The sequence below is a fragment of the Myotis brandtii genome, unplaced genomic scaffold, assembly GCF_000412655.1.
Source record: "Myotis brandtii unplaced genomic scaffold, ASM41265v1 scaffold39, whole genome shotgun sequence".
Taxonomy (NCBI): domain Eukaryota; kingdom Metazoa; phylum Chordata; class Mammalia; order Chiroptera; family Vespertilionidae; genus Myotis; species Myotis brandtii.
In genome coordinates this window covers 2,544,307-2,561,196 of record NW_005364953.1, presented here as the reverse complement: position 1 = coordinate 2,561,196, position 16,890 = coordinate 2,544,307, and the positions used below count along the sequence as shown (strand labels likewise).

The window sequence follows — 16,890 nt, the reverse complement described above, 5'->3', positions numbered from 1 at the left end:
AAATAGATATGTTTAAGAAACATATGCTTAACCTTTGAGTGACTTGAAATTTCCCGAGTCAGTTATCACGACTGAATCTTCTCTTTACCCTGCCCCCTATCTCACAAATACTATCTATTCTACCTCCACAAATCAATTCCCTCTTATCTATTATCCTATTTCAGGCCCTACTTAAGATAATCAAACAGTCAGAGGTCTGGTTTATAATACAAACCTTTTAAATCATCTCTAACCTTTAATTAATATATAAGAAATTCATAAGATAATTTCATGATAGTCAAACCAAAAATTATTTTCTCAGATATCCCGTAAACAAACAAAAAGAAAAATAAGAAATTTTCCTCAAAAATCTTAATATAGAGTCAATATACACTGGGATTCAAATCACATTAGCCCAGCCGGTGTGGCTCAGTGATTGAGCACTCACTTATGAACCAGGAGGTCATGGTTTGATTCATGGCCAAGGCACATGCTTAGGTTGTGGGCTCAATCCCCACTGTGGGGCTTGCAGGAGGCAGCCAGTCAATGATTCTCTCTCATCATTGATGTCTCTAGTTCTCTCTCTCCTTTTCCAAAATCAATAAAAATATTTTTTTAAAAAGAAAATCTATACACCATCAAAAGCAAACACTGACTACCATTATGCACAAGGATATCTATCTGTTGTTTTTAAAATTTTTAGCAACCAGATTTTTTCAAATCAAGTCTTATAAAGACCCTTATAACAAATACTAGAGGCCCAGGCACGGAATTCGTGCACTGGGGCAGGAGCGGGGAGGGGTCTCTCAGCCCTACCTGTGCCCTCTCGCAGTCCGAAGTCCGGAAGCCCTCAGGGGAGCGGGCCTAAGCTGGCAGTCAGACATCTTTAGCACTGCCCCTGAGGTGGGAGCTCCCACCACAACCGCTGCACTCGGCTCGCCAGCCATGAGCCCAGCTTCTGGCTGAGCGGCGCTCCCCCTGTGGGAGCACACTGACCACCAGGAGGCAGCTCCTGCGTTGAGCATCTGCCCCCTGGTGGTCAGTGTGCATCATAGCATCCGGTTGTTCCACTGTTAGGTCGATTTGCATATTACCCTTTTATTATATAGGATGGTATGGTATATGTATGTGCAAAGTTAAAGAGACCCACAAGCACTTTCACTTTCAGTAGTTCTAATTCTTTCCAACATCATCAAAAATTAGAATAAAAGTTGAACATGGACTATAGGCAGCTTTTAAGACAAAAGTAAAGAAGCCACTTCATGCATCAATAAGCATGTAATTATTTCTGCAAAAATATGGAGCATGTCCCACCCTCCTAGATTTGTTTTAGTGTATCATCATTTGATCTCATAGTAGAAAGATGACATTACATCCTAAGTACTACTGCATGATAAATAGTCATTTCTGAGAACACGTAACTTTTCAAGAATTTCATGACACTCCCTCAAAACTACTGCTATTATAAAACCAAGTGTAGATTCAACTGCACAGCAAAAATAATAAATTGTGCAGTATCTAAATTTTAAAAATAAGTTTAAAATGTAGTACAAAAAGCTCAGAATAATTACTGTTTCAGAGTCCAACGAGTATTAATATAAACTGTTTCAAAGTATACATACTTATGCTGTATCTTATGTATTAGATCTTCTCAAGCAGAAGTAATTTTAAGTGAAGTTAATACATTTCCTATTTTGTGGAAAAACAAGTATATAAAAATCATCGTAATATACTTACTGTAGTAGATTAAAATCAGTTGGTATTTCTGGAGCTGCTATCATTTCTTTATCATCTTCTGGAACGCCCCAATGTCAGAAATATATTCATATATTTACGTGGGTAAAAATGATGGCTCGCTTCCTTCTTCTAAGACAGACAATTCCTTTAAAGGGGAGGAATGCCGTATCTATTATAAACACACCAAAAATACTGGGAAGGGTATCTACACTCAAAACCTAAATTCCCCTGTGCCTGCTACTGTGTTTCAGTAAATAAGGATTTCTTTCCCTTGAATTTGACTGCTCTTTCTAGATATGGATTTATTACAACTATTGTAGCCCCACGATAGCAACAACAAACACAAAGAAAGAAGCTTGTATTACAGATAATTATTTTTAAAATTTGCTAAGATTCTCTAGTCTGGATTTTTTTTTAAAACATATACCCTAACTAAGAACATGATGTGACTCTTTATTGGGCCTGAAATTCTTATGACAAGTTTAAAACATAATACAAGAAGTCTGAAAATTCTATAACTTTTGCTGGCAGTAATACAGTACAGTCAAAAGGAACAGATAAGCCCTAACCGGTTTGGCTCAGTGGATAGAGCATCGGCCTACGGACTGAAGGGTCCCAGGTTCAATTCCGGTCAAGGGCATGTACCTTGGTTGTGGGCACATCCCCAGTATGGGTTGTGCAGGAGGCAGTGATCGATGTTTCTCTCTCATCGATGTTTCAAACTATTTATCCCTCTCCCTTTCTCTCTGTAAAAAAATCAATAAAATATATATATATTTTTTAAAGGAACATATAAAAAAAATTAAGCTATCATTTTGAAACACTATAAAAGCAGGTTCTTCTATTATAGAAGAAACAGTCCAAAGTCTTGCTTATTAATAAACTAGAGGCCAGGTCCACAATTTTTGGGGGGGGGGGGGGGGGGGGTCCCTCAGCCTGACCTGCACCTTCTCCAATCTGGGAGCCCTCGGGACATCCCTGGAAGTTACACACCCCTCTTGCAATGCAGGACCTCCGGCTCCTAACCGCTCACCTGCCTGCCTGCCTGATCTCCCTAACTGCCCACCCCAGATGACCTGGTCACCCCTAACTGCCCTCCCCTGCGGTCTGGTCGCCCCTATTAACTTTTTTTTATAATCTTATCCCCTTCACACACAATGGTATTTGACTTCCTTATTGGCTTCTCCCTCACACAATTTTTCTCTCTCCTTTATGTAACACTTTTTCCTACTGACTCATCATTTATAAACTTTTCTTTCCTCATTTCCTACTTCTGTTCACCAGGTCCTGTCATTTCTGCCTTTAAGTAAATTTCACTCCTTTCTCCTCCTCTGCAGGCCTAGGGCCAATGCCTTAGTGGAGTCATCAATTCTCACCAGGGCTGATATAAACACCTCCGACCAGAGTCCAATGTAGCCCATCCTCTACATTGTTTCTCAGGGTCTTTCAAAAATGAAAATCCAATTACCTACCTTTCCACTCCTGCATGTCCTTAAGGCTCTGGCAGCAGAGGCATCTATGAAATAGGATAAAACCTGTAAGTCCAGACACATGGGTAGAAATTGTAATTATGCTCTTCATCTTGTTCCCTTTTTTCTTTTCTGATTCCTACTTTTAAAATCTGTCCCCAGTACACAACTATACTTGATTTTCATTATAGCTCCTACAGTTCATTCACACATCCTCTTTTCTTCGTTAACTCTGCTCTCTACTGACTCCTTTATAAAGTTCTTCCCTCCCTCCTTCCCTTCTTAAAGCTTCCATTGGGGAGGGGAGTGTTTATCCCCAGCCCAGGGCTCAGCCCCAGCCAGGTGTTCACCGCCCCCCCTTCCCTGGCCTCCCCGCTGCTGTCCTGCTCCCATTCTCTGCCCAGGACGCCCAGCCCAGCAAGGGTGGCCAAGGCCCGCACCGCGGACCTCGGACCGTCCTGGAATGTGGGCGCATCCCCGCCAAGGGCCACCACCGCCCTCCTCCTGCGTCTGGACAGGTCTCCCTGCTCCTCGCCACCTGCGCCCCGGCGCTCGCCAGGCACACCTGCTCTGCCCCCCTCTCCCCCCGAGGTCGCCACCTCCTTCCGCAAGTAGTTTCCTTCCCTTTTCCATTCCTGTGCCTATCATATCCTATCCTACCCCAAGCCTTGCAGCTGCCTGAGCAGAGGGCGGGATTGCAGCCTGCAGATCCGGTTGTGACGTGATGCCGTAATGGACAAATTTGCATATTTCTCTATTATTAGATTAGATAACCACTTCATGACTATACCACATTGTGTTGAATAGGAAAGGGGGAAAATGCTAGCTCTGATCTATTCCCTTTCCCTCAATGAACTTGTAATCAATTTAAATACCAATAACATCATGTGGACAACAGTGTAAATTTGGCCATAGGAAGAGTATTATTTCTAGTTTTGAAGGTCAATGATGCCGTTCTTAAATGCAGGAATGACCTAAGAGCAAATGACAAGTCTGTAACAAATAAAGAGAGATAAAATAGGCTGAGTCTAGAGCTTTTAATCTTATATGTGTAACTTTCTTTTATAATTTTCTTATGCTTTTGATTCCAAGTGAATCTAGGACTTGGTGGCCACCTAAAGAAAAAGCAGATCAGACTAAACATGTCCAATAATAATAAATGTTCAAATATCATATACTAATAAACTTCTAATGATCTTTCCAATAGAGCAGACGTTATACAAGAAACTGGTAATTTGGTTTTTCCATTAATTCTACAGCTCTAAAAACATCAATAAGTGGCTAGTCAAAGCACAGCATTTCCCAGTTCACTCTAATGAAGCTACTATTAATAACAAAATAATGAGGTAATAAGAGAAACAAGAACTAATAATCCACAAAGCCCTGAATAATCCAGGGTTGTCTATACCATCACTTTTAGCTTATTTTTTTTATTCTAAAGAATAATAGCACTGCCCTAACCGGTTTGGCTCAGTGGATAGAGCGTCGGCCTGCAGACTCAAGGGTCCCAGGTTCGATTCCGGTCAAGGGCATGTACCTTGGTTGCGGGCACATCCCCAGTAGGGGGTGTGCAAGAAGCAGCTGATCGATGTTTCTCTCTCATCGATGTTTCTAACTCTCTATCCCTCTCCCTTCCTCTCTGTAAAAAATCAATAAAATATATTTTAAAAAAAAAAGAATAATCGCATTATAAAATCTTTATTTAGACGTGACTGTTAGCATGGATTTCTTCTAATAAATCATGGTCACAGGATTGCTCCGCAAAACCACTAATTGTTAATCTTATTGTAACCTAAGAAGTTATCTAAATAGTACACCAGAATTCTGAGGCTTGCCATTACATGTGGGACACACCTAGCTTCCTAAAAATCCAAACTTATTTAAAAAGAAAAGCATTGCCCTCGCTGGTTTGGCTCAGTGGATAGAGCATGAGCCTGCGGACTAAAAGGGTCCCAGGTTCGATTCTGCTCAAGGGCACATGCCTGGGTTGCAGGCTTGATCCCCACTAGGAGGCGTGCAGAAGGCAGCCAATCAATGATTCTCATCATTGATGTTTCTATCTCTATCTACCTCCTACCTCTCCCTTCCTCTCTGAAATCAATAAAAATATTTTTTTAAATAAAAAGAAAAGTATTTTTTAAGAAAGAAAATTTTGGTTTTTTAAAGAGAGCTGGAGAGGTATAGAGGTAAATAAGTTCTAACCAACACGTCAGGTTATCTAGATGGCAAGAAAGTGCTTACTCAGTTTGTCGGCCTACCTGTCCCCACTCTCTCTGGGCATTTTATAAAACCAAACTTGCTGCATCCCTTAATATACAGTTTTTAAGCAGACATTAAAGATAGTTCATAGCCCTAACGGGTTTGGCTCAGTGGATAGAGCGTCGGCCTGCGGACTCAAGGGTCCCGGGTTCGATTCCGGTAAAGGGCATGTACCTTGGTTGCGGGCACATACCCAGTGGGAAGTGTGCAGGAGGCAGCTGATCGATGTTTCTCTCTCATCGATGTTTCAAAACTCTCTATTATCCTTCTCCCTTCCTCTCTGTAAAAAAATCAATAAAATATATATATATTTTTAAAAAGATAGTTCAGCCCTAACAGGTTTGGCTCAGTGGATAGAGCGTCGGCCTGCGGACTCAAGGGTCCCGGGTTCGATTCCGGTAAAGGGCATGTACCTTGGTTGCGGGCACATACCCAGTGGGAAGTGTGCAGGAGGCAGCTGATCGATGTTTCTCTCTCATCGATGTTTCTACCTCTCTATCCCTCTCCCTTCCTCTCTGTAAAAAAATCAATAAAATATATATATATTTTTAAAAAGATAGTTCATAGATATATTCTCCTAAGGACAAATAGAATGTATCAGCTCTGAAAAGCAGAGTACTAAATAAAAAATAAGTAGTGTGATATACTACATTCCTCTACATAGCACAAAATTTCTAGTGAACTAATTAGAAGTATTGTCAGGTCAAATTATTTTGCTTAGTATAAGGTTATACTAACATGTGCTTGGAAACTAGAAACCAAAGCAAACACAAAAGAAAAATGGAATTTATAAAGATGTGAGTCTCCCAGACAAGGAGTCTATTTTTAAAAAAAGAAATACCACCTAACAGATTTAGAAAAAAATTTTTTAATTGGCCAACTCTCTATTCCTAGTAAAATACTTGTTTTTTAAAAAGTTTCTAAATATTAAAAATCCATCCAACCAATTAAAAATATCTACCATGTGCCAAATGCAGTGCAGGGCACTAGGCATATGGTGGTGAAAAACAAGAGTAATAATCCTTGCCCTTATGGAAACCTGCAATAAATGTGAAAATATATTTATTCCACCCTGACCGGTGTGACTCAGTTGGTTGGAGCATCTTCCAGTATACCAGAAGGTTATGGGTTTGATTCCCGGTCAGGGTACATACACCTTAGGTTGTAGGTTCCATCCTCGGGTCAGGACCAATTGATGTTCTCGCTCACATCCATGTCTGTCTCTGTCTCTGTTTTTCTCTCCTTCTCTCTTTCCCCTTTCTCTGTTCCCCTCTCTAAAAAAGACCAATAAGCCTATCTTTGGGTGAGGATTTAAAATATATTTTATATTTATTTCTACAAGGCACCTAACTCTACAGCCACCTAATATTAAATAGAGGAATACTAAATTCCATGTATCTGAATTTTCACTGTTTTAATCATTCGCTAAATAACCAATTTACCACCCAAACAGTTCTTCATTGCTCAAAATTATACATTAAAATAGCTTTGTAGTAAAAGGAGCCAGAACAATGGGTAAGAAGATAAATATCACATGATCTCACTCATTTGTGGAATATAATGAACAACATAAACTGATGAACAAAAATAGAACCAGAGTCATAGAAGCATTGAACAGACTATCCAACCTATGAGGGAAGGGGGGGGGGGGGGGGGGGGGGGTAAGAATGAAGAATGGAAACTTCATCTGCAGGAAGAGCTGAGAAATGTTCCCTTTTTTTAAATGTCTACAGCTGTATAAAAATACAATTTGCTTCCTCCAAAGGCTTACATTAAAAAATTTACAAGTAAAGACTTTAAATGTACTTAATACCATTTGACCTAAGTTGGGAAACCCAAAACTGTAAGAACATGTAATGCTCAATAAAAGTATTAAGTTAAATAGGCAAACTTATCACATCATTTCTGGTCTACTATAGTTTATTAATTTTAAGAATATGCTCAAAGATCACAAGGTGGAGCTCTCACCTAATGTCAAGGAAAAACTTTTGAGATTTTTATCACATGTACCAATTCTCTATAACTACTATAAAAGAGTTAACATTCCAACAGCTTTGGAGGATAAAGCATAGAAATGAAATTTGCTTTAACTCTCAACTACTATTTCCCTTTGCGGGAAAAATATATCCAAAAACAACTAACTTCTTTTTCTCCTTACTGAAAACTAAGGGAACCCATTTTATAGATAGGTTGCATAATATACTGTAAAACCAATTCCTTAGGCTCAAGTGTTCAGTATACAGCCATTAAAGGTTTTTTAAATACATTCATATATAATTACTGGATTAAAAAGGATTAGGTCATAATAGATTAATTCTGTATGTTAAATTCAAGTACACACTCTCACAAGTACTGCTTTTAATATAAACAGAGATCTAAAAAACTGAAACTTGATCACCATAACTTTTCAAGTTAGCTATAATGAATATATGTTTATAGTCTGTTACTCAAAATTTATATTCCAAGTTAAATTAACTCAGTAACAAAAAAAACTTTCTACTTCCATTTCTGTAAAATCTGCTGATTTCTTCATAAAATAATTGTTTCAAAGTTTTTTAAATTCAAGCCAAGTGGTCTCAAGACAGAAAATAAGAAAAAACAAAACACAGCCTTCACTAAACAAGGTCCCTCAGAATTCACATATTATTCAAGAGTAATTAATTACAACAATGAGCTAAATTCACATGTTAACACTCGTAAATGGTATACAACATGATATAAGCACAGTGCATTATTATCATCACACCCATTCACACTGGGCACCACTGGCTCACTGGCAGATTTCAAGTAATAGGCAGATTTCATAGCAAAGTAGATGAAGACAGGATAATCCTGCCTGGATTTCAAGAGAAATCCAAATATTTTATTTCACATAGTACTCTAATTGATTAAATCAAAAACTTTCACATTTATTTATTCAAGGTAGTAGAAAGTATCTAACTGAAATATTCAGTCTATTAACAGTTCTTATGAAGATGGATATACAATTCAATTAATAAACAATAATAAAGCCAAAGTGTACATTAAACAGCTTTATAGACAATGATGGGAAATTTTAATCTAAAATTTAGAATTGTAGTTACTAACCACAATTTTTTCATTTTAATATGACCACAAAATGCAGCATGCTACATCTTTAATATTTTTGTACCTTCCACTTCTGATTAGAAAAAGTTTCTAGAATTAGCATCCACGTGATAAAAACCACTAATCTTTCTACCTACACTCACAGTGCACAATTCAGAGACTTGAATTATATTCATGTTCAAGCTCAGAAATCAAATATGCTTCCACAATGAAGTTTATGAAAAAAAATATATAGTAGGTACTTTCCATTTCTTATTTCAGATCTAAGAGGCTGGTTCTTCATTTGTTAATTCTACACAAAGTCAATGACAGGAAAAATCACGCATATGTTGTACTGTAAAATTATTTGAATTCTCTCTAACCTTAAGCTTTCCTAAATAAAGATTAAAACATGTAAATTATTTTTAATTAAATTGAAACCAGATAAAGACACTACAAAAAAACCTATAGACGAATATTCCCGATGAATATCAATACAAAAACTCTTACCAAACTAATAATAAACCATTCAATAGCACATGACCAAGTGGTATTTATTCCCAGAATGCAAGGCTGGTTCAACATATGAAAATCAATCACTGTAATGCACTACTTTAAGAGAATGATGGGCAAAAAAAAAAATCAATTGTGTGTTCATGGAATATTACTATATTAAACCAGTGATTTTCAATAGGTGTGCTATAAGAGGCACAGTAGTGTGCCAGAAGTATTTTTAAAACATGTAATACCTGACCATTTAGTCAGGGGGCACTAACCTCTTTTCCCTTAGTTGTCAAATTTAAAAAATGCCAACACAATAGCCATCCAGTGTGAATGAATCAAAATTACACCTATTTTTTGTCAGATCAGCAACAAATATATATTTTTGGGTGCGTCACAGAACTTTTGTAATTAGTTTGTGTGCCATGAGATGAAAAGGGTTGGAAATAGCTATAGTATTAAACAATGATGTCTTAAGACAAAAAAAAAACTTATGATCATCTCAACTGATGCAGAAAAAGCATTTGATAAGATTCAACACCTTTTCATGATAAAAATACTAAACAAACTAGGAATAGAAAGTAACCCAACATAATAAAGGCCACTTATGAGAAGCTTATGCTAATATCAGGAACAAAGCAAGAATGCCCACTCTTATCACTTCTATTCAACACAATATTTTAAGTCCTACCGAAAACAATCAGGCAAGAAAAAGAAATAAAAAGACATCCAAATTAGAAAGGAAGACATAAAATTATCTATACTCACAGATGATATGCTATTATATGTAAAACACCCTAAAGATTACACACACACACACACACACACACACACACACACACACGAAAACCTGTTAGAATAAATAGCCAGCAAAGTTGCAGGATACAAATCAACATGTGCTTATATACAAACAATGAACAATCAAAAAAGGAAATTAAGAAAACAATTTCCATTTACAATAGCACCAGAAGAATAAAATACCCTGAATAAATCTAGCCAAGAGGGTGAAAGGCATACACTGAAAGTTACAAAACTTTGCTGAGTGAAATTAAACAAAACACAAATAAATGGGAAGACACTCCATTCATGATTGGAAGACGTAATATTATAAGGATGTCCATAATACTCAAAGCAATCTACAGGTTCAACACAATCCCAAGAACACTTTCTTACAGAAATAGAAAAATTCATCATACAATTCAAGGGACTCCAAATAACTAAAATAACTTAGAAAGAAGGAACAAAGTTGAAGGCATGACACTTCCTAATTTCAAAACATATCACCAAGCTACAGTAATAAAAAAAAATGTAGGACTGGCATAAAGACAGACATACAGACCAATGGAATATAATGGAGAGGCCAGAAATAAAACCTGACATACATATTTAAACTTTTTTAAAAGGGCCCAAGACCACTCAATGGGGAAAGGACAGTCTCTTCAACAAATGGTGCTGGGAAAACTAGATGTCCACATGCAAAAGAATGAAATAGGACCATTCATTATCTCATACCATATACAAATATTAATTCAAAATGGATTAAAGATCTAAACATTAAGACCTAAAATTATAAAACTCCTGGGGGGAAGAGGAACAGGGGGAAAACGTCATAACACTGAACTTGGCCATGGTCTCTTAGATAGGACAAAAAGAACAGTGTAAAAAAAGGAAAAATAAACAGGACTACACAGAAACTTTTACACATTAAAGGACACCAGTAACAGAGTGAAAAGGCAACCTACAGAATGAGAGAAAATATGTGCAAACCATATGCCTGATACGAAGTTAATATCCACTATATATAAACAATTCCTACAACTCGACAACAACAAAAAAATCAAATAACCTAAATTAAAAATGGGCAAAGAACTTGGATCAAAACCACGATGAGATACTATTCCGCACCCTCTGGGATGGCTAGAATAAAAAAGACACAATAAAAAGTGTCTGCAAAGATGTGGAAAAATCGCCCTAACCGGTTTGGCTCAGTGGATAGAGCATCTGCCTACAGATTGAAAGGTCCCGGGTTCGATTCCGGTCAAGGGCATGTACCTTGATTGCGGGCACATCCCCAGTAGGAGGTGTGCAGGAGGCAGCTGGTCGATGTTTCTCTCTCATCGATGTTTCTAACTCTCTATCCCTCTCCCTTCCTCTCTGCAAAAAATCAATTTAAAAAGATGTGGAAAAATTTAATATCCATGTACTGTCAGTAGGATTGTAAAACTGTACAACTACTATGTAAAACAACATGGAGGCTCCTCAAAAATTTTTAAATAAAACTGCCATATGATCTAGTAATCCCCATTTCCAGGTATATGTCCAAAATAAATGAAAGCTGGGTCTCAAAGAAATAGTTGCAACAACCATATTCAAAGCAGCACCATTTATAATAGCCAAGAGGTAGAAGGAGACCACATGACTATCAACAGCTTAATAGGTAAACAAAACGTGATATACATACAATGAAATATTATTCATCCTTAAGAAGAAAGGAAATCCTGTCAGATGCTACAACATGGATGAACCTTCAGGGCATTATAATAAATGAAATAAGCCAGTCAGTCACAAAAAGAGAAACACAGGGGTGGGCAAAAGTAGGTTTACAGTTGCTCATATGGAAAAAGACATGCAGGTTATGATTATTACAATGGCTTTATTAACTGTTTTGTGTACTCACACTATACAGCTACTTTTGACCACCCCTGCACTATATGATTCTATTACATGAGGTATCTAAATAGTAGTACAATTCAAAGAAACAACAAGTAGATTGTGGTTACCAGGGAGTGAGGGAGGTCAAAAGGGGGAGTTGTTGTTTAATGGGTATAAAGTTTCAGACTTTGGAGACAAAAGTTCCAGAAATCTGTTTCACAAAAAGATCAATTTACTTAACACTGCTGAACTGCCCACTTAAAAATGATTCAAATGGCAAATGTTATTTGGGTGGGGGAGGGGGTAGAGTTTAGCACAATAAAAAATTAAATTTAAACCCCCTTTTATCAAGCAAGTTTCCCTCATGTCACACAAACTCACAAGCTTTTACCAATCACCAATTACTGGACAATACCTTTCTACTAAAAAAGGATACTATACACCGTAACTACTGCTATCTTTTGAAATGTAAATTTATAAATGCTAATAAAGATTCAGCAAACATTTACTATTAATAAGAACCAATAAAGGGTAGGGCAAAAGTAGGTTTACAGTTGTTCATATGGAAAATAATACAATAAATTATAATGCAAGAATAAACTGTGTGTGGTACACCTACACAATGGAATACCACACTGCTGTAAGAAAGAAACTCTTACTACTGGCAACAGCATGGATGGACCTGGAGAGCATTATGCTAAGCAAAATAAGCCAGTCAGAGAAAGAGAAATATCACATTATTTCACTCATTTGTGGAATATAATGAACAAAAATAGATCCAGAGACACAGAAGCATCAAACAGACTGTCAAACCTCAGAGAGAAGGTGTGTGTGGGGGGCGGGGGGGATCAACCAAAGGACTTGTATGCATGCATATAAGCATAACCAATGGACACAGGCAGTAGGGGAGTGGAAGTGGTTGGGGAGAGGTCAATGGGGGAAAAAGGAGACATATGTAATACTTTAAACAATAAAGAATTTAAATTTGAACCCAACTGGCATGGCTCTGTGGTTGAGCGTCGACCTATGAACCAGATCACAGTTTGATTCCCGGTCAGAGCATATGCCTGGGTTTTGGGCTCGATCCCCAGTACGGGGCATGCAGAAGGCAGCTGACCAATGATTCTCTCTCATCATGGATGTTTCTCTCTCCTCTCTCTCCTCTCTCTCTCTCTCCCCCTCCCTCGCTCCCTCCCTCCCTCCCTGAAATCAATAATGGTTTAAAAAAAAAGAATAAACTATGTTTCACATACAACTGTAAAATTACTTTTGCCCCACCCAATATATTATTAAATGCAAATACAACATACAGTGTAACTAGTGTTTATATGTATTAGGTATATTTTAAAGTATATTGCAGAGAACCTGAAACTACTATCTTGAATTTATAGTTATTGCAACTTTGCATTTAAGACATTTTTTGTTGTACCAATGATTTGTCTGCTAAGCCATTCAGTCAGGAAAGAAACTTCTCAATTAGAAAATTATTCTTTAGAAAACAATTTGTGGTAATGATCCACTTCACAAAAAAATTTCTGGCAAATAATATAGCAAAATCTGAGAACATGTATAAGGAGATTCTTCATGTGCAAATATCTCCCATCTTATTCTACGGCCCAACCAGTATGACTCAGCTGATTGAGCAGCATCCTATGCATCAAGATGTCACTGGTTCCATACCTGGTGAGAACACATGCCTGGGTTTCTGTCATGTTCCCCAGTAGGGGTTGTGCAGGAGGCAGCTTATCAATGTTTCTTTTGATGTTTCTACTCTTTCTCTCCCCCTTCCCCTTTCTCTCTCTCTCTCTCTCTCAAATCAATAACAACTTATTTCTGTAAAAAATATTTGGGCTGGCTGTTGTGGCTCAAAGTTTGAGCATCAATTCCTAATCAGGGCACATGTCTATGTTGAGGGCTCAATCCCCAGTAGGGGGTGTGAGGAGGCAGCCAATCAATGATTCTCATCATTGATGTTTCTATCTCTCTCCTTCTCCCTTCCTCTCTGAAATCAACAAATACAGTTTAAAAAAAATATTTGCCATTTTATTCTATGATTAATTTTGCAAAAATGCTCAAAATGCTCTTTTCATCAAGAAAAACTCTCTACCATAAGCAATTATGCTTAGCATTCCTGATTAATATATTCCAAACAAAAAAGGGAAAAAAGTTTTCTTCTCCAACTGCTTCTTATAAATTATTCTGCTAATGTTTGCCAATTATCCTACTCATAACACTTTACTTGACTGTTTTACTTCATTATATTCTGCCCCAACCCCCATCCATCCTGTATGAACTGCTTTGGCTAGCAATAACAACTTACTAGGTACTGGAAGGTATTTTTACCTGTCTCTTTTTCTGTCCAAAGTTACAGAGCAACAAGCAGTGTCTCCACTGCTGAAGAGGCTATACAATCATTAACAGAGTTACTAGTGAACCTACCTCACTAATTCATATTGATCATAACTTGCAGATCATGAAATGGTTCAGAAGTCAGTGTGGCAGATTCAACTCTCACACCATGAAACACATCATCAACACAACTCTTTTTAAAAAATATATATTTTATTGATTTTTTACAGAGAGGAAGAGAGAGGGATAGAGAGTTAGAAAATCAGCTGCCTCCTGCACACCCCCTACTGGGGATGTGCCCACAACCAAGGTACATGCAGTGTGGCTCTTCCACAAAATACCACGTGCGGGCACGCACATACAGTGCGTTTGAAACTTCGTGGCCCATGCGCAGAAGTCGGTATTTTGTGGAAGAGCCACACTCAAGGGGCCAAAGAGCCGCATGTGGCTCGCGAACCGCGGTTTGCCGAGCCGCAGTTTGCCGACCACTGGTAGGGCATCAACACAACTCTCAACAACTATTAGGTCTGACACTTAATATCAATGCATGCAACAAATTGTGTTGATCAGCATATTACCTTAAAGAAGTAACTATAAAATAAAAATGTATATATGTGTGTGATATATATATATATATATATGTGTGCATTTGTTTGTCTGCACAAAAAGACATACTGGAATTAATAAGAAACTTTTTTTTAGGTTGCCAATATAGGGGAGGGGATGAAAGAATGAATAAGGAGGCAGGAATGTCTGGAGACTTCTGTGTATACCTTTTTACATAATTTTATATTTTGATTTAGGAAAATAAATTGCCTGTTCAAAAAAAATGAAACTGAATTTTTGAAATGCGTAAGATTGTAAAAAATTAAAAATAAACCTAATCTACAATGTACATCAAATAAATGTCATGAGCATACGGTGAAAGCATTTATAGTAAGTTTAAAAATCAAAACATTATCCACAGTGGGATGAATTCAAAGAACAAAAAGAAATATAAAGAAAAGTTAAACTTTACTTAATAGTTTTGTTGCACTGCTGATTCTGTTCATCTGGAGTTATTTTCTTTTTACTATACACTAGCAAATAAGTAATCATGTTAATGATATCAACAATCAAGAGTTTAAGTGTAAGAGAAAAAAAAAGGTGATTATCTAAAAAGCTTTTATAATAGCCCTGGCTGGTTTCGCTCAGTGGATAGAGCATTGGCCAACCCGCAGACTGAATGCCAGGTTAGATTCTGGTCAAGGGTACATGCCCGGGCTGTGGGCTCGATCCCCAGTAGGGGGCGTGCAAGAGGCAGCCGATCAATGATTCTCTTTCATTGTTGATGTTTCTATATATCGCTCTCCAAAATTAATAAAAATATATTTTAATTAAAACAAAAAACTTTAATAACACATGCTGAAATTGAATTGAAGGAAATGCAAAAACCACATGAGCCATCATTATACCCGTCAGAATAGTCACAATAAAAAGTAGTGGCAAACCCAAACCATAGCAGAGATGCAAAGAAACTGATTCAACTGTGAAATGGTAAAAAGTTTAGGAGTTTTCTTTGAAACACCATACATGCTTCACCACAAAAAAAGATACAATGATTATGTGATGGAATAGAACATTAGCTAAAGCTATGGTAGTAATCATATTGCAATATATAAATGTATCAAATCAACATATTGTACAACTTATATGTAAATTATATCTCAATAAATTTTTAAAATTTCGATTTTAAAACCATATACACATTTGCCATTAAAAACAAGCAATCTTACTACTGAGCATTTTATCCCCCCAAAATTAAAAATCTATGTCCACACAAAAAATGTGTACAAGAATGTTCATAGCAGATTTACTTGTAATAGCCAGAAATTGAAAACAACTCTATTATAGGTTGAATTTTGTCACCCCAAAATTCATATTTTGAAGTCCTATTTTGAAGTACCTTGGAATGTGATCTTATTTGGAGTTAGGGTCTTTACAGAAGTTATCAAGTTAAAATGAGGTCACTAGTGTGGGCCCTAATTCAATGACTACTATCCTTATAAAAAGAGGAAAAGGCCCTAGCCGGTTTGGCTCAATGGATAGAGCGTTGGCCTGTGGACTGAAGGGTCCCAGGTTCAATTCCTGTCAAGGGCACATGCCCGGGTTGCAGGCTCGATCCTTAGTAGGGGGCGTGCAGGAGGCAGCTGATCAATAATTCTCATCATTGATGTTTCTATCCCTCTCTTCCTCTTTCTTCCTCTCTGTAATCAATAAACATATATTTAAAACAAACATCTTTAAAAAAAGAAAAGAGGAAAATGTTTAAATAAAAACACCGGCCTGTGTGCTCAATGGTTAAGAGTGCCAGCCCATGCACCAAAAGGTCAGGGGTTCAATTCCCTAGTCAAGGGCATGTACCTAGATTGCAGGTTCAATCCCCGGGCTGGTCGGGGCTTGTGCGGGAGGCAACCAATTGATGGGTCTCTCTCACATCTCTCTCTATATATATATTTCTCTCTCTCTTCTCTCTCTCACCCTCCCTCCCTCTCTCTCTCTCTCTCTCTCTCTCTCTAAAAATCAATGAAAAAAAAATATCCTCCGGTGAGAATTAACCAAAAAAAGGAGGAAATTTGATGACAGACATGAACACAGTAAGAATATTATCTACACTAATAAAAGAGAAACATGGTAATTGGCGTACGACCGCTACCCTTCCCATTGGCTAATCAGGGAGATATGTAAATTAACTGACAGCCAAGATGGCGGCCGGCAGCCAGGCAGCTTAAAGCGAACATGAGGCTTGCTTCCTTCATTGAAGGAGAAAGCCAACGTTCCCCGCCTGCTGCTGCCAGCCTCTGAGCTGGCAGTTTGAAACTTTGTAACACTTTCAGCC

At 37.5% G+C, this 16,890-nt stretch overlaps 1 protein-coding gene across 7 annotated transcripts in view; it reads right to left on the bottom strand.

The window, feature by feature from the left end:
* STAG2 (stromal antigen 2) overlaps nucleotides 1-16,890 on the bottom strand; it is a 153,023-nt gene that overhangs the window by 85,611 nt on the left and 50,522 nt on the right. For 6 of the 7 annotated variants that reach the window (XM_005872705.2, XM_005872708.2, XM_005872707.2 and 3 more), the window contains exon 2: nucleotides 1,717-1,861. In XM_005872705.2, the coding sequence (XP_005872767.1) occupies nucleotides 1,717-1,760 (44 nt within the window). In that variant the 5' untranslated portion in view covers nucleotides 1,761-1,861. Of the gene's footprint in view, nucleotides 1-1,716; nucleotides 1,862-2,749; nucleotides 2,754-8,316; nucleotides 8,328-16,890 lie in introns of those variants that run through there. The other variant, XM_014544951.1, reaches the window with a different exon arrangement.